Source organism: Trachinotus anak, unplaced genomic scaffold (assembly GCF_046630095.1).
Source record: "Trachinotus anak isolate AG129_WGS33_773 ecotype Australia unplaced genomic scaffold, CSIRO_AGI_Tana_v1 ptg000025l, whole genome shotgun sequence".
In the NCBI taxonomy this organism is placed as follows: domain Eukaryota; kingdom Metazoa; phylum Chordata; class Actinopteri; order Carangiformes; family Carangidae; genus Trachinotus; species Trachinotus anak.
This window is the reverse complement of record NW_027273876.1, coordinates 680133-701807: the sequence shown is the minus strand read 5'-3', so window position 1 is coordinate 701807 and position 21675 is coordinate 680133. Positions and strand designations below refer to the sequence as shown.

At 49.5% G+C, this 21675-nt stretch overlaps 1 protein-coding gene across 3 annotated transcripts; it reads right to left on the bottom strand.

Annotated features, from left to right (window-relative positions):
* Nucleotides 1-458: 458 nt before the first annotated feature.
* On the bottom strand, nucleotides 459-21480 carry heatr1 (HEAT repeat containing 1). 3 transcript variants are annotated; one of them, XM_071462726.1, is made up of 45 exons: nucleotides 21404-21480; nucleotides 19464-19622; nucleotides 19157-19373; nucleotides 18699-18840; nucleotides 18517-18618; nucleotides 18297-18437; nucleotides 17522-17733; nucleotides 17298-17431; nucleotides 17124-17211; nucleotides 16931-17032; nucleotides 16691-16808; nucleotides 16370-16477; nucleotides 15205-15306; nucleotides 15031-15119; nucleotides 14741-14952; nucleotides 14530-14651; nucleotides 13905-14102; nucleotides 13615-13789; nucleotides 13388-13536; nucleotides 13121-13313; nucleotides 12856-13028; nucleotides 12411-12575; nucleotides 12095-12334; nucleotides 11666-11797; nucleotides 11083-11186; nucleotides 8644-8790; nucleotides 8443-8561; nucleotides 8235-8356; nucleotides 7840-7968; nucleotides 7220-7444; nucleotides 6819-6948; nucleotides 6308-6489; nucleotides 6085-6137; nucleotides 5888-6011; nucleotides 5463-5603; nucleotides 4400-4695; nucleotides 4120-4270; nucleotides 3596-3769; nucleotides 3017-3151; nucleotides 2667-2771; nucleotides 2368-2530; nucleotides 1683-1837; nucleotides 1395-1553; nucleotides 865-973; nucleotides 459-784 (listed from the first exon to the last, which is right to left on the bottom strand). In XM_071462726.1, the coding sequence occupies exons 2-45, from the start codon at nucleotides 19603-19605 to the stop codon at nucleotides 696-698; spliced, it is 6468 nt and encodes a 2155-aa protein (XP_071318827.1). In that variant the 5' UTR covers nucleotides 19606-19622; nucleotides 21404-21480; the 3' UTR covers nucleotides 459-695. The 3 variants fall into 3 exon arrangements, with proteins under 3 accessions (XP_071318827.1, XP_071318829.1, XP_071318828.1); XM_071462728.1 differs by having other exon boundaries at nucleotides 7232-7444; XM_071462727.1 differs by having other exon boundaries at nucleotides 15205-15303.
* Nucleotides 21481-21675: the final 195 nt, after the last annotated feature.

The window sequence follows — 21675 nt, the reverse complement described above, 5'->3', positions numbered from 1 at the left end:
ATGCATCTGACTGATTAATAACGAATTATACAACAAAATAAAACGTGTTTATTAATCTATAATCAAACAGACTGAGACAGCGTAATTAATGAGTGGATATTTTAATTTTTTAATTATTTTAATATTTTTATTTTAATGTGAACTAATCTGTAAATATACAAGTGACAGATGAGCTGGGGCCGGGCCCCTGGTGCTGCAGGTAGAGACCACGTCCCGCTGCAGAGCTGCAGCCTTTCATCCTCACTGTTCCCGCCTGTTTCCCGAGCCGCTGCGAGCTCCTGCCTGTGCCCCCGTGTTTTCACAGCCAAATGAATCTGTCTGACCGGTTGTTTCAGTGACAGACTGCAGCGACATATCAACTCTGCTGTGCTACAGGAAACAAACAGTGAAGACCGATCAGATGTCGACCAATCAGATCCAGTCTGATCCACAACAAAGAAACAAAACAAAACAGAGTCGACTCCGTCATTTATTTATTTCTTGTACATAGAGAACAAGTCTGACATCAGGCTGAAAGACAGTGGTGATGATGATGGTGATGATGATGGTGATGATGATGGTGATGATGATGGTGATGATGATTAAAACACTTCATGTGCTGATTTTAACTCTTCAGTCCTGTGTGTGTGTGTGTGTGTGTGTGTGTGTGTGTGTGTGTGTGTGTGTGTGTGTGTGTGTTCGTGTGTGTGTGTGTGTTAGAAGTAGCTCTGCAGCGGCTCTCCCAGGATGTTCTCCATCTCCTGAATGACCTTCTGGACCTGCTGCTCCACCTCCTCACACTCGTCTGAAAGAACAAACACACACAGTGTCAGGTATAGCTCAGAGTGTGTGTGTGTGTGTGTGTGTGTGTGTGTGTGTCCTCACCCTCCATCAGTTCAGCCAGGAAGGGGATGGTCTCTGGCAGCAGCACCATGTAGTTTTCCTTCAGCTTTGACGCCAACTCCATCAGCATCAACAGAGAGGAGAACCGCACCTGAGGAGGAGGAGGAGTATAATTCTCTTCATTTTCTGTAATAATACACACTTACATTAACCTAGTGAAACACACATCATGTGAGAGCAGGCTCAGTAAACACCACAGGTGAGGAGTCAGTGAATAAACCCAACTGGATCAAATCAAAACATACAAACAGTCTTTTAATTTACCCCGAGTGTCGTCTGCAGGCTGAAGACACTTCTGTTCTCATGTCCCCATTGAATCAGCTGACAGTTAATGACCGCTGCCCACCTACCCCTCATGGGCAATAAATAAAAACCCCCAAACCACCACAGTGGTCAAAGGAGGCCAGACCCCTGAGAGGCAACACCCAGGGCACAACAAGCGCACACTCTGAGCCCCCACTAATCATTGAGGGTGAGTGAGGAGGGGGTCAGGTGTGTGCAGGTGTTCTCACCTTGGCGTCGCTGTGCCTGGTCTTCAGGAGGATCTGGTAGTTGAGGGTTTTCCACTGAGAGTCGTCGGCCAGAGCCACGGAGAACTGACCCACACAGGGAACCAGGTGTCGGGTCACCCTCTGCTGGTACACCTGCTCTCCACCCACAGTGTTCTCCACCTGCAAACACACACACACACACCTGATTATTTCATATTTAACTTTTAGCTTCAGAGCTCAGAAATCATGCTCTGAGCTGAGCTGCTCCCGCCACCTGAGTGACCCTGCTCCAGGTGTGTGAGCTCTCACCTGGTCGACCAGCGGGCTCAGCAGGGCGTCGGCTCGCTCTTTACTGAGGAAGCGCTGAGTGTCGTACAGGAAGATCTTGTGGAGACAGTCGAGGACGTACTGAAGCAGCAGGCTGCTCTTCTCCACAGCACGATCTGAGTCAAACAGCATCTCATCTGAGGAGGGAGGGGTCAGAGGTCAGAGGTCAGAGGACAAAAGCAGCAGAACAAAATTCATCTTCACATTAAAATAAACGGAGCAGGACGAGAACAGCACAGAGGAAACATCACATGTAGTTTATCACCTGCAGACGTTTCCAGCAGCTACAGGTAAACTGGTGGAGAATCGTCAAACTAGTTTTTGTTTGGGCCAATTTCTTTAATTTAACGTCTACTGACTGATCTGATTCTCTGCTGTGAGGAAATCTCACAGGAAATAGTGAGAGGGGAAGTAAAACAAAATAAAGTTCACTCAATTAAAATTACATTAAGAAAATAAAATTAAATAAAATTAATTAAAATAATGAAAATAAAAAAAATTGTTGACTAAAACTAAAAGTAAAGTACAATAAAATATATTTTAAATTTAATTGAAATAAAAGAGTATAATGTTATAAAATAAAAGTAAATTAAACAATTAACAAAAACAATTTCAAGAATTAAAAGAAACAGAAGAAAATAAAATCATTGATTATATCAGGGCTCACCTGTCTTGGAGCCGTTGGTCTGTTGGAGCAGGTCTGAGAACGGTTTCACCAGGTTTCCTGCGAACAGGACAAACAGTCCTTTGAGGCGCTCAGCGACGCAGTCGCACAGTCGGTAGAAAGTCAACAGACGCTCTTTACTGTTGGCTTTGCTCCAGTCAAACAGCTGCAGGGGGAACAACCAGAGCAACGGCAACATGAGCCACTTCCTTCAGGTCTGGACAGTCGGTGATCAATACCAGGACTTTTCAAAAATAACCCACAGGTGAAAACAGCCTGAACACGGAGTTCGGTGACGTTACCTTGAAGAAGAGCGGCCTGAACGTGACCTCGGACAGTTTCATCACCATGGTGAGCAGACAGTCGATCACACTGCCCTCGACCTGCGACGTCTTCTCCAGGTCACCCTGAGAGGAGAGGAGTCACAGTTTCTGTCCTCAACTACAACACAACAGGACTGACACAACGCAACTGACGCAACACAACACAACTGACTGCTGCAGCTGCTGTGAGTGTATCACTTTTTTCAGTGTATCACTGAATTGTCTGTTTTCAAACAAGAGTCAGAGCAGGAAGCAGAGGATTCACACACACACACACACACACACACACACACACACAGGTGTGGAGAGAAACACACTGACAGACTCACCTGACAGTGTTCAGCGCGGAAGTTGAGGGCGGTGAGGAAGAGGGAGGTGAGCTCTGATTGGTGGAAGCTGAGCTGGTCTTTCTCCATGTGAGCGACGTGCTCCTTCAGGATGCTCATCAGCGCCCCCAGCTGCCCCTGCAGGAGAGACATCACTCAGGTGACTCCTCAGGTGAGGTGACACCTGTGTTTCTGCTGCAGTCCTGTTTTTCTTTCTGACACTCTGCTGTGAATCCAAGGCCGAATTTATGAAAAAAACATGTTGCCATGGTAACTGAATTCATCTAAAACTGACCCAGAATCCAGAAGTCAATTCAGCGCCTTTGACTTTTAATTAGAGGAGCAGCTATTTTCTAACACTCTCATGTTCAGGTTTTGTTTCCGGTTGAACCAGCTCCAGGACCAGGAGCACCTGAGAGGAACCTGTCAGCTCACACCGAGTTTGGAGACGACACAAACGGAGGCAAAGGGAAGATGTAAACTGATGCTAACGGACGCCAGCGCTGCAGGATTTGCTCCAGGCAAAAACAAACCAGGTTAAAGGTTTGTGACGTCGCCCTGAACTGAAAATGTTCCTCTCACCTTCTTATCCTCGACCATGTTGCTGTAGCACTTGGAGAGGGTGGGCAGTAGGACCCTGGGGGGCAGCTGGGTGGCCAGGGTGCTCCTGAGGGAGGCGAGACGTACGGAGAGCTGGGCGGAGGAGGAGGAGGAGGAGGAGGAAGAGGTCTCTACGAGCCGAGTCAGCCGACACACCTGCAGGAACAGAGATGTTAATGTGTTCACCTGAGACTAGGTCTTCACAGCCCCCCCCCCCCCCCCCGGATCCGAGTCAGACCAGGTCCAGTTTGAATGAGAAAGTGGTCTCAGACTTCAGGCCGAGTCCGTTTCATGGTCTCACTGAACTCGTGTCAGGAAAGAAACCAAACAGGTGCAGCTCTGCCCTGACGAGGCCCGGCTGATTTTAGATTTTAGGTTCAGGTGTGTTTGACCTTTACCTGCAACATGTGATCAACACAGCCGACTCTGTTGATCACATGTTCAGAGAGACTTCCTGCTCGTCTCTCGTGCGTTGGACGGTGTCCACAGGAAGCAGAGTGTCTCACCTGTAAGGTGGTGTCCTGCAGGTAGGGGCTGATGAAGTGAGGCAGCGTCTCTGTGACTCTCTGGAGGGCGGTGACGGCGCTCAGCAGGTAGATCTCATTGGTCAGCAGCTCCTTCCGGTCCGTCAGTGTGTGCAGCACCGCCGGCATCAACCTGCACGAGAGGAGCAGACGGACTCAGAGGCTGCAGCACCGAACAAGGTCAGTGTGACATCAGCAGGTCACCTGTGCTGCACCTGGCCTCGGGTAAAGCTGTGTGTCCTCGGCCTCCTGACTCACACACCTGGGTAGCTGTGGGATGGCGAGGGCCCTGAGCGCGCCCACCACCTCGGCGATGCAGAGTAGAGCGCTGCCCGTCACGTTCTTCTCCTCCTCTGCCGACGTGACCATCTCCACTGTCTGCAGCAGGACGGGGACGAACGCCTCCTGGTGGTCGCAGCCAAAACTGCGACAGAGCAGTTTGAGGCTGTAGAGTGCCGTCTGCCGGTTGATGGCCTGCTCCGCCTCCTCCGCCGCCTGACTGTGACATTTACCCACAATGCTCAGCAGGTCTCCGGTCAGCTGTAAGAGCACGGTGACCTGGGCAGAGACAGAACCAACCAGACTGATTTCATTAACAGAACCAATAAAGATTAAATATGATTTCTGATAACAGTGAAAAAATTCTAATGATAAATAATGATATTAAAATTAGTTAAATGTGATTTTATTGACATAATCAAGTTATTGTTTAAAGCTATGATAGTTATTATTACCTCAAATGTTAATTATTAGTTCTTCAATATAATTAATAATGCTTGAATAATAAAACCAGTAATATGTTATGTAATTATTAACATATTGTGTTCTTGTATTAAACTAATTCTTTGTTATGTCATTGAAGGATGTTATTTAATGTTGTGATGTTATTTTATTTGACATTATTTTGTTTGCTGTTTTACTGATGTTATGTCTTTAATTTTAAGTCAACGTTATTAAACATAACGCTGATGTTCTGTTTTTACAGCTTTTCTAATGACGTAATAACCACATTATTTAATTGTTATGACACTTTACTAAAGTCATGTTTTGTTGTTACGTTGTGTTACGTATTATTGCACTGTATTATTATGTTGTGATGTTATTTTATTTATTGAACGTAATCTACTTAAAGTTATGTTACACAGTAAATGTTCATCTTAGTTATGTCACAAGTTATAAAGTCATTTTATATCATCAGTTTAAAATTAATCATGTTATTATTGTCCTGTTATGTTTGGTAGTTAATTGTTATAACACAATAAATGTGTGTGTGTGTGTGTGTGTGTGTGTGTGTGTGTGTGTGTGTGTGTGTGTGTGTGTCTGACCTGCTGCTCCTCCCACTGCGTCCTGTGCTGCAGTTTGTTGTTCAGCAGCTCCATAGCTTTCCTCCTGACTGACGCCAGCTGATTTCTCATCAGGCCCCTCATCACTGTGATGAAGGTATCCGTGGGCAACAAGGCGTTCACCTGGGCAACAGGAGACAAAGGTGAGACTGTTAGAGATGTTTCTTCAGAACCGTGGAACCACTGAAACACAACATCCTTCATTTGATTCTCACTTTCTTTAATGTGTTTTCTTTTACAGCTTCTCCTGCCCGTCACTCAAATACTATCAATCAATCAATCAATCAATCAAACAATCAATTAGTCTGGATGATCTTAATTTAAAGTTGTGTCCAGGTGAGAATCAACTGTTCTCTTATGTCTGACCTACAGTGTTGCTGTGGATGTCGTGTGGAGTGAACTCTGACCTTATCCAGAACGTCGTAGGCTTTATTGAGCAGAACCCTCCAGAACTTGGCGGTGGGTTTGTCGGCGTTCTGCTCCACACAGCGAGCCACGCTGTGGATGTAGCGCAGGATCTCCTCCAGCAGCCTGAAACAGACAGGAGCTCAGACCGGGTTCTCCGAGGAACCATCTGGTTCTTATTGAGCAGAACAGAACTCACCTCTGCTGCAGCTGCTGCAGAGATTCTTCCACGACGTCGCCACTGCCTGCAACCTGCGGCACATCACGTCACGTTTTCAACACTTTCAGTTTCAAACACTGTTATTGTTGGAGTTGTGTATTGTGTGTATGGATTTAGAGAAACGTGGATTTATTCCAGAAAATATAAATAATGATTCAGTGACGTCACAGTCACGACGTCCGTCTCTGTGCACGGCGCCCACCTTCTCGATGAAGCTGGCCGAGCCGAGCAGCTGAGCCATGAAGGAGATGGACAGGAACTTGAAGTGTCTCAACTCTTTGCTGCTGTGAGCCTCCACACTGAAGATCAGCTCCTCCACCCTCTCCTTCTCCTCCTCCTCCTTCTTCTTGGCTCCTCGTCGGCCGACGGACACCTTCACTGGAGCTGCAGGGAAACACCCAGATAAAAGCTTTATTTTGAAGATCTGCTGCTTTACAGTGAGAACTTTTATTTATAAATAAATAAAGTTTTTTATGAATGAAGAAATTATAGAATTGAAGCAAATGTTTTGATTAAGAGCAGAAGTGTGTTTGGAGTTTTAAAATTAGATAAAATTAATAATTATTTATTTAAACAAACTCCAAAACTTATTGAAAAATATCATGTCATTATTTATCAGGCTGAATTTCGGAGGGTCGGGGGTCGGGGGTGGATGGCCCGTCTGACCCTGTTCCCTCCCGAGACAGATGTTCTGGCAGATGTTGACATCTCACCATCGTCTCTGTCGTCGGGCAGCTGCAGGAGGAAGTTCAGGATGTTGATGAGGGAGGTCAGCTGGTCGCATACCTCGAACTGACAGCACAGAGAGATCCAGAAGTCCACGTCCCTGTCCAGAGCCGCATCCTACACACACACACACACACACACACACACGCACACACACACACACACACACACACACGCACACACACACACACACACAGAGACACACAGACAGAGACACACAGACAGAGACACACACACACACACACACACACACACACACACACACACACACACAGAGACACACACACACACACAGAGACACACAGAGACACAGACACACACATGAGGAATTGCTCCACACACAGCAGATAAACACCTGAGGACAAACACCTGAGGACAGGTGTCTCACCTTCTCGCTCACCGAGCGTCCGGGCTGCGCGGTGTGCAGCTTGAACAGGAGCAGCATCAGGACCCAGAGGAAGTGGGCGGGGCCCAGCGTGGTCACCAGCTGGACGAGGACGGGCAGCCGCCGGTGATCGGGCACGTGAGGCAGAGCGTCGGCGAACACGTGCATGATCCTCGTCACCACGGCGTGCACGTGAGCCGAAGACTGACCGTCTGAGAGCTGGTGGGCCTGAGGAGGAGCAGTGATGAAGAGGAGCAGTGATGAGGAGCAGTGATGAAGAGGAGCAGTGATGAAGAACAGTGATGAGGAGCAGTGATGAAGAGCAGTGATGAGGAGGAGCAGTGATGAAGAACAGTGATGAAGAACATTAACATGAGGAAAATAATGAACGTTTTTATTGAAACTGTAAAATGAGTCGAACTGTTGTTGATTCTCTTTTGAATGAATTTAAAGTCATCATCTTCATCATCATCATCATCACAGGTGAGGAGGAGGTCACCTGTGATAACGTGGTGAGTTCTGACGGTAAAATGATAAAACCAGGTTCTTCTCACTTCTGGTTTTTTGTTGTGACCTCTGACCTTTTCCTCAGCAGGTGAGGTCAGCTGCTGCAGCGGACTCACCTTGATCAGCGCAGGTACGACCATCTGAACCGTCTTGTCGATGACTCGGAAGCTGTAGGCGTCGTCCATGCGCATGATGCTGGCTCCCATGAAGGTGAAGATGGGCATGATGTTGTGCAGGACCTTCTCCTGGAGGTGGAGGAGACGGGTCAGATTCTCTGGACTGTCGTCACGGTGACAGACTCACAACAACTGATCAGCATCATCTGTTCGCTCTGTCTCAGTGATCTCACCTGGAGCCTGAGCTCCTCCCCCTCACGTCTCCTCTCAGATCTAATCTGATGAAACTCGTACTGAAGCATGAAACTTGCTCCGTTTGAATTACCAGACCTCAGGATTCTGAGATAATAATCCGATTCAGAAACAGACGGATGTGTTTATGGTGAAGCACTCACAGGAAAGATGGCGGCGACGGTGCCCAGCAGCAGCAGAGCCTGGTGGTGAGTCTGCGGCATGTCGGACGCTCGGATGCACTGAACCACCAGCTCCACGCTGAACTTATCTTCATCCAGGACGTCTGCACAGAACAGAGAGAGGTCAGAACCTACAGAGCAGACTGGAAACAGAGGCTGTGACGGTGGCGGTGGCGGCGTGCTGACCTACCCGGCCCCACGGGTTCTCCGTCAGGACACAGCCTGTGGCAGACGTTGAGCAGACAGCTGAGCAGCAGCTGTTTGGTGTACTCCATGCCGCTGTGGTCCCCTGAACTGGGCTCCAGACTCCTGAGCACACAAACACAGGTCAGCTCAGACACGACTCGCTCACCTGAGGGAGCCAACGCTTCCCGCCAACACCTGGCCGTACCTGGACAGCAGAGAGAACAGGACCGGCACCAACATCTGGGCTCTCTTCAGCTTCTTCTTGTGCTGCAGCAGCTCCAGGATCAGAGTGACTCTCTGCCACACCACAGCGCCCCCCTCTGGACCCAGGTCACTGCCGTCCTGAGGTTTCCTAACGACGCAAAACAACTTTCATTCCTCAAGTGAAAGATTTTTCTCTGAGCTGGAACCTGAGAGTGAAGAAACTGACTTCACCTGTTCAAAGGTGTTTAACCAAGTTAAAGTGCTGATGTCATCAGAAGATACATCTGAGGTTTAACAACCAAAATCCATCTCAGTGTAGTTTTACATCTCCTCTCTCTGCAGCTCTAGTAAAAACAGGTCAGTCAGCCAATCAGACTGTATAGTTGTGACATCACAAAGTCCTGACGGCTGGTTTTAAGGCTCAGTTTCTGAATACAGGCTGTGTGCATTTCTCTGTGGACTGAGGCTTTGATACTTTCACAGTATTAATATAGAACCTAGACCTGCTTTATAATCACAAACATTGCTCTCCACCCAACTCCTAGCACTGTAACATGTAGCAGTCCTACTACATGTCTCTCTGTACCTCAGCTGGGTGGCACTGAATCAGCTACTGCACTTTCGCAACCAAGCACAGTTGCTAGCACCTCTTTTTCTGGCTTTACACCCCTCTCTGAGAGTATGGTATCCAAACTGTTGACATGTAGCCGTCCTACTACATGCTCGTTGGACCCTATACCAACAAACCTCCTCCAAACCATTAGCCCAACCATCACGCCAGCTATCACACGTGATAAATGAATCACTGACCTCCGGCACTTTTCCCACTGCATTCAAAGCAGCTCGGGTAACACCTCTACTCAAGAAACCCTCTCTTAACCCTGCTGAGGTCGAGAATTATCGCCCTGTCTCGCTTCTTCCATTCCTATCCAAAACTATTGAACGGGCAGCGGCTAAACAACTCTCAGAATTCCTCCTACAGAACAATCTTCTTGATCCAAATCAATCTGGTTTCAAGAGTGGTCATTCAACTGAAACTGCCCTGTTGTCTGTGACGGAAGCCTTAAAAGAAGCAAGAGGACCTCTGTCCTCATTCTACTTGACTTATCAGCTGCCTTTGACACAGTTAACCATCGCATCCTCCTCTCTACTCTCTCTAACATGGGCATCTCTGGCTTGGCTCTTTCCTGGTTTGAATCCTACCTGACAGGGCGTTCATTCAGCGTATCCTGGCGCATCACCTCACCACAGGGGTCCCCCAGGGCTCAGTGCTGGGGCCCCTACTATTTGCTATCTACACCACCTCCCTGGGTCCGATCATTCGCTCACATGGCTTTTCCTATCATTGCTACGCAGATGACACTCAGCTGTATCCGTCATTTCCTCCTGATGACCCCTTGATCTCCGCACGGGTCTCTGAGTGCCTCTCAGACATCGCCACATGGATGAAGGCACATCACCTCCAGCTGAATCTTTCAAAAACTGAACTGCTGGTTCTCCCAGCTAAACCTACAATACACCATGACATCAATATCAAAACTGATTCCCTATGGCTCGCCCCCACCAGGGTGGTGAGAAACTCCCAGCCCGCTCAGTGCAACCACTTCGGATGGTCCAGAACGCGGCGGCGCGCCTGGTCCACAACCAACCCAAAAGGTCACATGTCACCCCGCTGCTCATCGAGCTCCACTGGCTACCTGTTGCAGCCCGCATTAAGTTCAAATCTCTCATGCTTGCCTACAAAGTTGTCTCTGGTACTGCACCTACCTACTTGAACGCCCTGGTACAGGAATATGCCTCCTCGCGACCGCTGCGCTCCTCTAACGAACGACGCCTGGCTCTGCCACCCATCCGTCTAAGGCAATCCAAACTCTTCTCTCATGTTGTCCCCCGTTGGTGGAACGCACTACCACTTCCTACCAGAGCAGGGGCGTCCCTCTCTACCTTTAAAAGACTCCTGAAGACCCAGCTCTTCAGAGAGCACCTTCTCTCCTAGCACTACATGACAAATCTACATTTAAAGAATCGTCACTAGCACTTATTGCTGCGCTAACACTTCTTATCGCACTTAACCTTGATTGTTCCCCTTTCTGTCAGTCGCTTTGGATAAAAGCGTCTGCTAAATGACTAAATGTAAATGTAAATGTAAACACATGGACATCTACCTTTAGACTGGGTGGAGCTTTAACTCAAACTAAATGTCCTGTAACTGGAGGTGAACCTGTGCGTTAAAGTGTTTCTGAATGACAGATGTTCATCCTGAGGTCGGACCTGTTCAGCTCTCAAACATTAACAGCTTCACTCTGTTGTTTTCATGAAGCTGGAGGATGAAGCTTCTTCATACAGATGTTTGCAGCTGTTTTCATTATTGGAGCAGGAGTCTGAGTTTCTCTGCTGACACAGTGGTGACCTCAGGAGTCGACCTGTCATTGACCTTCACCTGTGCGTCATCTTGCTCCTGCGGGTCTGCTGCACCGTCACACTCACTCTGGGTTTTTCAGGTGGAGCCAGCTCATTGGCCACCAGCTGACCGTCGACTGTGATCTGTCAGAAGGAGAAGGAGAAGGAGAAGAAGAAGAAGCAGAAGCAGAAGCAGAAGAAGCAGAAGAAGAAGCAGAAGAAGCAGAAGAAGAAGCAGAAGCAGAAGAAGCAGAAGAAGAAGCAGAAGAATAAGCAGAAGAAGCAGAAGAAGAAGCAGAAGAAGCAGAAGAAGAAGCAGAAGAAGCAGAAGAAGGTCTCACAGTTAACATCTCAGAGCTGAAGCCCGACTGAAACCTGCACCTGAAACCTAATCATCTATTGATTTTCTCAGTTATTTTCCCATCAGTCCCGGCTCCTCCTCCTGAGGTCTTCATGACTCAGGGTTACAGATTCCTACAGCGTAATAACTAATGATCTTCATCATCATCCGTCTCTGATATTGTCCAGATTCATTTGTGTGTAAAATGTGATGTTAATTGATGGAGTAAATGCATCACTGTCTCTGCTCCTCATCACAGGAGACACAGCTCCACCCTCCTCACCCCTTTGAAGATGCTGCTGATGGTGTTGGCCACCAGCGGACTCCTGCTCTCCACCAGCAGGTCGAACATCACCGACAGCAGCTTCTGCTGCACCTTCTCGTCTCCGAGGGCCGAGAAGAACGGCTTGGTGATCTGCAGAGAGGAGCGACGAAGAGGAGACAGGATGAAGAGTCAGCCGGAGTTCTGTTCTGTTCCTTCATGAGCTCATCACAGGAAATGTCACCAGTCTCTGATTCTCTCTGTTTAATCCACTGAGGCCGTGATGGTCTGGTTCTAATCCAGGGTTTAAGTTCTCGGGTCCAGTTTTAACCCTGGTTCTAACTCAGGTTCTGACCCTGACTGACACTTGGTTTAACCCCAACTAAAACCTGGTTTCATCCCTTTAAACTAAACAAACTGGTTTAAACTGGTTAAAATTGGTTTCCTCACCTGTTCCAGAGCGATGACCTGGCAGCTGGGGATGTCGGGGTGCGGCTGGGTCGAGGTCCTCAGAGCTCTGATGAACAGGTCCAGACAGTTCTGGTCCCTGGGCAGCAGGGGGGCCGACGCCTCGTTGTACTTCCCCAGGACGAGCTGCATCAGCTGGGCCTCGGCTCGCAGTGGGGCGGGGGTGTCGGGCATCTGCTCCAGGAGCCGCTCAAGTACAGGAAGCAGGGCAGACAAGACGGACTGTGGGGGGGGGGCATTTGTTAGATACAAGATCCCTGTAAAAGATGTGATGCTGTGGGTGTGCTCCCGCCCCCACCTGTTCGTTGACGAGGCTCATGGCCCTCAGCAGGTTGGCGGCGCTGTACGACGGACAGGACGGCGTCTGGACGCTCTGCAGCAGCTGCTGCATCGACGTCTGCAGCTTCTTCTGCTGCGGCTTCATTTTACTGGACAAACACTCGTCATGAAGGACACCCAGAGCCTGAGGGGGGTGCGCGCGCGCACACACACACACACACACACACACACACACACACACACATGACAGAACATATAGCAGTGATTAACTGCAGGTCAGACAGATGCTGCAGACTGATGACCTCCAGTGACCCCGGCAGATCAGCTGTGACTCTGTTTATTCTCTGGTTCCAGTTTCAAAACTGATGTTTTTACATTTTTAATCTAATCGTTAAACTTCTTGAGTCGTTGGTCAAAGAGAATATTGATGGATATAAAATTAACGATTGATTATAATTTCTGACCGAGCTCAGGTACAAGGGGTCGGCGACAATCTCCTCTGAGGTCTTCAGAAGCCGCTCTGTGATTGGCTGGAAGGGAGAGGCGTCAGCTCCTGATAGGCTCTGCAGAGCGCCAAGCGCAGCCCTCCGGACCTCACGAACCGGAGAGCTGAGACAACACAGCAGGGACGGGACCACTGACACACACACACACACACACACACACATTAAGGACAAATTCACTGTGACAGTTTGGCGCCGAAACAAACGCTGTGGTCCGGGTCGTTACCGGGTGAGTCTCTGGCTGCCAGCTCCTGCAGCGTGGCGGCGGGCTGGACGCTCAGCACAGCTCGGCCCATGTACAGAGCCTGAGTCTGCAGGACGGCGCCGACCTTCACGTCCAGCTGGTCACCATGGTTACTGCTGTATCCCCACAGCACGCACAGGAACCTGAAGAGCGTCGCTGGCTCAGGCAGGTGGACCTGGAAGAGGCGGAGACGACGGGTCATTTGACGATTTTATCGGTTTTCATGCTTCCGTCGTCTTTGATTCGTACCTGGACCAGGAGTTTCATCAGCTCTCTGAAGCTGCCCGCCATCGGCCCGTCTCCGGCGCTGCTGATGATGACACTGAAGAGGCGGCAGATCAATCCCAGGTAACAGCAGGTGTTTGTGTCCAGCTTCTCCGGGTTCCACCACACCTCAGCTGTTGGATACAAGAGTTGGTCAGGTGAGCTTGCAGAGACACAGACGTCTGCGGAGTCGGACTCCAGGAAGTTGTTACCTTTAAAGGAGGCATCGTGACACCTGAGAGCGGAGATGAAGTCTCTGAGCAGAGAGATCAGGACAAAGCCATACTCTCTGTCCACACGTTCACCTGGCTGCTGCCCACACCTGCTCAGGTACAGAGTCAGAGCCTCTGAGAAGGAGGTCGGGACGGACACAGGACGCTCAGCTTCCTGTTGAGACACACACAGACGCACAACTGTGACTACACGAAAACTACGACTGTATCTGAAACTGTAAGTGTTCTCGAGTTGAGGCGTCGGAGGCGGCCGCCGGTGCTCCACTGACCTGTGCGTCAACGTCCCTGGTGACCTCCAGCAGGGGGGGCTCCAGCACCGTGTAGACCCTCTGAGCCGTGAGCAGGTGCTGGGTCTCGCTCAGCTCCCCCAGGCCGAGCAGCAGCGTCTGGGTCAGAACCAGGAAGGACGTCCTCTCTCTGAGGCCGGAGCCCCACGGCCTCTCCACCAGCAGAGCCAGCTTCTCCAGCTAAGACACACACACACACACACACACAGGTGAGGTCAGGTGGTGTTCACTGTTCTGCTGCTGAAAACAAGTTTCCTGATGCGACACCGTCACTAAAACCGGAAGCAGAAACATGAGGTAAAAACCATCTGAGACCTTAAACCTCTGACTTCTACTGTGAATCACTGACTTCCTGATGATCATCAACATGTTTAAAAAATCTGTGAACTTTACTAAACATCGACGTGAACGGAACATGTTGATAAATGAGCCTGTGATTTCAGTCGTATCCAGTTTCAAAGCCACAGACACAGTAACAGTCGGAGGTTTAAGGTCTCAGATGGTTTTTATCTAAACGTTTTAGGTCAAGTTCTTCAGAAAACCCTCGGCTCGTGCCGAGGGTACAGACTCAGTGTGGAAACCTGACTGGATGGAGATAAAAACTCACGGCCTCTCGTTTGGAGAAGTGCTCCATGTTCGCCAGGTTCTTGGTCACCGTGGAGACGAGACGCTGGTTGGCCAAACCCAGGAAGCCAGGTTCAGAGCTCCTCTTCATCACATCGTCCAGCTCTGTGTGGACACACTGCACCGTCATCATCACAGTAACACTCTCTCTGAAGGCTTTTATTGTGAAGCCGCCACAGGAAAAGCTCTGTTACCTTGAGCCCAGTTGAAGGTGAGCGGGTGCTGGGCAATGATGGAGGATCGGGCGACGCAGGAGGCGAGCCTGAGCTGGGCCGAGTCCGGCCCGGCGGCGGTGATCACCAGGAACAGCAGCAGCCTCCAGCCCGTTCTCTGCACCCACTCGGGGTCCCCCTTTCCCAGGCGGGGGTCAGACAGTAAACGCACCGCCTCCGTCAGCACCGGCAGCCTGAAGGAAACACAGAGCTCAGATAAACAGGGAGATTTAACACGCAGCCGTCTGAACTCCACAGGAGACGTCACTGACCAGCTCTCAGCCGCCGACGCGTCCACTCTGTGCAGCAGCGACAGTAAACACGACACCGTGTCCTCGGGGTCCAGAACATCAAACAACACCTGAAACAGGAGAAGTCACTTCACACACCATCACCACAGTCTGACTGAAACCATCAGCTTCCACAGCGACGACCAGCTCACTCACCTCCAGGACTCGGAGAGCAGTGGCCACGACCTCCGGCACATCGTCCCTCAGACGATCCATGACGGCGTCTTTCAGGAAGACCTTGTCCAAACTCTGCTGCTGCTGGGAAGACACACGACCATGAGATGTGGTCAAAAGCTCTGGAAAAAGCTGGTCAGAGGTCCTTGACCTGAACGACAACATGTGGTTCAGGTCTAGTGCAGATTTTTTTTGATTTAAGGGCGATTTTAAATAATTCACCCTGTGAGCTGTGTCCCAGCCTCACACGGGACAGACAACCAGAATCAGTGTCCAACAGGAAGTTGTAACGGTCGGTTGGAGACGAGGGGAACCAAGAACAACAGGAAGCTACAGGAACACGAATATTAACACATACTGTGAAATATCTCACTGATACTGTGAGAATGATTTCAACCTCATCGCTCAGCGAAGACAAACTACGTCACTGCAGGAACAGGAACAGGAACAGAAAGAGGAAGAGGAACAGAAATAATTTTGGAATGATGTTCAACACTTTGTGCAAAAGAAAACAGGAAGAATGATCAGCTTCCAGGGAAAACATATTTTTATTTATTATGATGACCAAGAAAAAGACCTGTGTTTTTTCTGTCAGTTAATCTTGAGTTTGGGGAAATTTCACATCCACAAAAACAAATGGACCAAATCCAAACCGAACATTGTACCTTTAAACATGAACTGCACCTTATGCTGCCAGTCAAGGGCATTAGAAATAAGAAGGCTGCCAAAACGTGCTCTATTATGGAGAAATTCTGTGCAAGTGATCTGTAAAGACCTCTGGCTGTATAACTTTTTTATGAACTGATTCATGATTTCTGGCAATGTTGTGATCCCCTGGCAATGTCTGTTTATGTTTTTTCTGTCTGTACATTTTTCTGTTTGCTAATAAAAAAATTAAAAAAAAGGAACAGGAACAGGAAAAGGAAGAGGAAGAAAAAGAGGAACAGGAAGAGGAACAGAAAGAGGAAGATCAACAGGAAGAGGAAGATCAACAGGAAGCGCAACAGGAAGAGGAAGAGAAAAAGGAAGAGGAACTGGAACAGGAAGAGGAACAGAAACAGGAACAGGAAGAGAAAGAGGAACAGGAACAGAAAGAGGAACAGGAAGAGAAAGAGGAACAGGAACAGAAAGAGGAAGAGGAAATTACCTGTGCAGAGGTGACGATGCTCATCAGATGCTCCACAGCCGAGACTCTGACCGAAGGCTGAGGATGTTTCAGACTGAGGAGCAGCGACGTGTCCGAGTCGCCCAAAATCTACACACAGACACACACATTTACAACATCTACACAAACTGGCTCCCAAGGAGACCATCACCGTGACGACAGTTTGATCACTCAGCTTCCATTTGTTGATGAAAACATCAGTCTCACACACACACACACACACACACACACACACACACACACACACACACACACACACACACACACACACACACACACACACACTCTCTCTGTGTTGTGTACCTGGTATTTTCCGCTGCTCATTGACAGAGAAAGAAACTGGTGGAAAAGTTGTTTCTGCTCAGAGCTGCTGACGTCAGTCACATGACCCGCGAGAACGCCGTCCAGAGCGCCACAGTATCTGATGGAGGAATAACCAATCAATAACCAATCAGTAAACCAATCAATAATCAAATACACAAAACAATCTGAACCAGGACGACGGCACCAACAGGATGAACAGAACGCTGCCGTCAGACTCACCGGGACTCAAACAGTCGAACCAGAGGCAGCAGCCGCCGGTCGAGGGCGGAGGCGTCTTCAGCAGCGAGCGGCGTCTGACTCAGATACTCGTCCAGCAGCAAACTGCAGGAGCAACACAACCACAGTCAGAGACCAGCTGCTCATCATGTCACAATACCTGCTGTGAACGTGACGGAGGGTGGGCGGAGTTTACCGAGCCACGGTCTGGTCCAGGCCTTTGGTGAGAGGGACGGACTTCAGGATGGACTCCAGCACGGCGAGCTCGTCCATCTCCGCCTCACCTGTGACAGGAAACAGCAGGTAAACCAGCTCTGATCCGACCGTCACCACTTCTTAAAATCAGATGTCATGTGGTTCCAGGTCTCACCTGAGCTGCTGGTGAACACGGTGTGGATCAGGTGAGGCAGCAGGTAACGCAGCAGAGGAACGACATCATGAGCCGCCACCATGACCTGCAGCGTGGAGACCAGCGCCGGCATCGAGCACAGACGACCGAAAGCTCTGAACACGGAGGAGACACGGTCAGGATTAGCTCACTACACATCCCATCAGCCACCTGGGCCACGACGGCAGCAGGAGCCCGGTGCCTACCTGGGTCCGGCCGCTCCCTCCCTCTGGTTCTGCAGCAGCACGATGAGGCAGCCCACACCCTCTTTGGCCAGAACGGGCTCTTTGACCAGAGACTTGCTGATGTGCACGGCGAGGCTGTCGACCAGACTTGCCTCCATCACCACCTTCACCGCCAGCTGACACACGATCATGTAGGTGGCGGCCTTGTAGTCCGTCAGCGACGACTTCAGACCCTGGAGGGAAAACAGGACGACGTCACGTTTCTCTTCACTGAACAAAAGACGACAATGTTCTCAAATGTTGGAAGTGGAAACACAAAGCGCAGAGCTCCGACTAACGACTTCATCAATCAGACGATGATTTGTTGAAAACGTCCAAGGTGACGTCTTCAAACACCTGAAACCCAAAGACTTCAGGAAGCTGGAGTCACATGATTCCAGCTACAACCTCAAACTGTGAGTGAGTGTGTCTACCTTTGCATATAATAATATCTGAACAGTATTTTCTTGATTCTTCACTTCAGCAGCAAAGGTAGAAAACCTGATTTATTGATTCTTTAATGATCCTGATTCCCAGCTCAGGTTCAGTCTCGTTTTGCAGGGACAGACACAGAGCTGAGCTCGCTGCAGGAGAAACACTGAGCAGAACCAACATGTCGTCTCGTTCACCAGACGCCATCTTCCTGCCTGCTCTGACCCTGAACTGAGGAGGTTTCACCACAGTCCTGCTGGCGGCCTCAGACCAGGTCAGGGTCCTGACCCGACCCGCTGCGGTGAACAGGCGCTGGGTCACTCACCCTCTGGACGTACGGCAGCAGCTTGGAAATGATGGTGTCAGACACCCTGTCCACAGCATCCAGGGCGGGAACGATGGTGGAGGCGTAGAAGGAGAAGATGACTCTGAGCTGGGAGCAGCTTCCGGAGCGTCCTGCATACGCCTGAAAAGCAGAAGAAAAAGAAGTTTCAGACCGGTTCCACCTGAGCTCGTATCCTGGAGAGGAAACAGGCGGAGTTTACCTGGATGGACCTGGTCACCATGGTGCAGATGAAGTCCATGAAGCTCAGGTCTGTGTAGCAGTGAGTGATCAAAGTCCCTCTGGACAGCGGGACGCCGGGTTTCTACAGAAACAACAACAACACGTGAGCGCAGCGGGAGTCAGGGCGACTGTGAGCAGTGAGTCTGTGCGGCGGCGGCGGACCTGCAGGCAGTGCAGCCAGTTCCAGCGGTTGGTGGCATCTTTGATCTTGAGGAGCTGCAGGACTCTGACGAACACGTTGGTGTCGTGGTACGGCAGAGCACAGGCCAGCAGGCTGTCGGCGTTATACAGCTGCACGTGGAAGCTGCAGCACAAACACAACGTGAGACAGCTGGGAGACACCTGACCCGACGGCACCGTGTCACTGCCGACGGCGCCGCGACGCCACAAAGGTTACAGGTGATGATCCAACGTCTCACCCTCAGGACAAAACGATGCTTCAACGTGTTTAATCTGACAAATTCAACCTTAGAACAACCGAACACTGACGTCAGGACCAAATGTTTTATATGTTGATATTTTTTACTCTTTAACTGACTTTATTTGTTCTGATTGTAACGACCTCATCCTCCATCACTGTCAGGACTTTAACCCTTTAAATGACGGTCTGCGCAGCGTACCGGTGAACCAGCCACTCGATGCACTTGTGAGCCGGTTTGAGGAGGAAGTACGGGGAAAGGCGGGCGAGGAAGAGCGCGATGCCTTCGTCCAGCTTCTCGTTGACCTCTTTGGACTGGACGCTGCGCTCCAGAGTCAGCGAGGCCTGGCTGAACAGAGTGTCCTGGAACTCCAGGAACGCAGGTTCGATTCCCAGCAGCTCTTCCAGACCTGTGCAGCCTGGAGGGGGAAGACAGGGGTGGGGGGGTTGAATGGAATGTAAAAGGGGAACTGGATTACAAAGACTAGGATCTGGTGGACAGGACTCACCGAGGGCGTAGAAGGTGCTTCTGTCCATGGACGCAGCATCTTTGGGGTCAAAGAGCAGCGAGGCGACCTCTCTGCGACTCAGCAGGTTGGGGTCGCTCTGAGGCAGCGCCAGCCTCTTCAGCTGGTGAGCCAACGACGTCATGGCGACGGTTCCTTAATCTGATGGAGACACAAACATTACACAACCACATTACTCTCATTTCTCTTTGTGTGTCCGCTCGACCCCCTCGCATCAGATCTGGGTTAGATCAACTGCAGGGCGACTGCAGGACGACTGCAGGACGACTGCAGGACGACTCCAGGACGACTCCAGGGCGACTCCAGGGCGACTGCAGGACGACTGCAGGACGACTGCAGGACGACTCCAGGGCGACTGCAGGGCGACTGCAGGGCGACTCCAGGGCGACTGCAGGACGACTGCGGGCGACTGCAGGACGACTCCAGGGCGACTGCAGGGCGACTCCAGGGCGACTCCAGGGCGACTGCAGGGCGACTGCAGGGCGACTGCAGGGCGACTCCAGGGCGACTCCAGGGCGACTCCAGGGCGACTGGAGGACGACAGCAGGACGACTCCGGGCGACTGCAGGACGACAGCAGGGCGACTCCAGGGCGACTCCAGGGCGACTGCAGGACGACTGCAGGGCGACTCCAGGGCGACTGCAGGGCGACTGGAGGGCGACTCCAGGGCGACTGCAGGACGACTGCAGGGCGACTGCAGGGCGACTGCAGGACGACTGCAGGGCGACTGCAGGGCGACTGCAGGGCGACTGCAATTTGTTTTATTCATGAAATAGTGAAAAATGCCTGTTATAATTTCACAAAAGCCCAAATCTCTTTTTATTTTAATCATATTTTCTGATCTACCAAAAACCCAAAACATTTTCGGTTCACCATCATTTACCACAATAAAAGCATCTAATCTAAGTTTTGATGTGTTTATAATTCATTAGTTATTTAGTCATAATTCTCCAGGACGTTTTTCTCTCTGTTGTTCATGGATGTTTACAGACATGACGATCTGAGGTGGAAGAGTTTTAACATTATTCTGAAACATGCTGGCAGCAGCCTGGCTCTGTTCATCTGCACGACACAATAACAAAAGGACGTGTTTACAATTGTTGACTTCGTCAACTGTTCTGGAAAAGAAAAATAATAAAACGGCTTTTGAATTAAGAACCAAAACTTTCAACCAAATATCATCTTTACACTGGTCAGTGAACTCGGAGTGTCCTAAGAGGGCATCAAACCAAACTCCATAAATGAAAGTGGCGAGTTTCAGATTCAGCTGAACCCCTGCTACCACTCGGCTACGAATAATCTCAGCACTCACTTCTCACTTCACTTTGAGGCGTGTGAAGAAACCACCAGCCTCCTCTGGTAACTTTGGTCAACTCTGCTGCTCCTCCCACCGTAATAACAACGTGGTAAGCGGCATGAAACAACGTGCGAAGCATTTGGTACAAAAGAGGAAACAAAGATAGTTCAGTAATTTATTGCTGAAAGATATTGTTGCCGAATTAAGAAGCAGATGTGTATTATTAACCAAACATCTTAACACCACTTGTGTGTGCAGCGTAATATTACTGATTAACAAGGAAACATAAAATCTGCAGTTTTTTCAGTGGAGTTTGGCACGTTAATTTGTTCCGATGTTTAAAATTATCCCGATGACGGTCTAGACTGTTGTGCTGTATTCAGATGGTAATAATCCAGAGAGACCGGTAAACACCCTATTTACACTGTATCTACAGGCACAGCCAGTTTACTTTAGATTAACTAGTTGAAGCAGCATGAATGTTAGCTATTCAGCTAACTTCTGAAACATCTCCAGCGAAAATAAATAAATGTCTCACAACCAACAATCTAACAGACACTCAAACACGTGGGAACAGTGGGACAACATTCAGAGAAGAATAAATATGAACACTAAAATCTCAGACCTGTTTCTGTGACTCTACAAACACGTTGTTGGCGGATGAATCGACCTCGTTGACGATGGTTCTACATCCGGGTCACGACAGCTTTAACCTTCGTGTCGAGATGTTTAACTCCAGCTGACTTCCGTTTTCGCCATTTGGATTTTCTAACTAAAATGTTTACCTTTGGATAATAATAATAATAATAATAGCAATAATAATAATAACAACAACAATAATAATAATAGTAATAATAATATTAATAATAGTAGTAATAATAATAATAATGCCCGGTG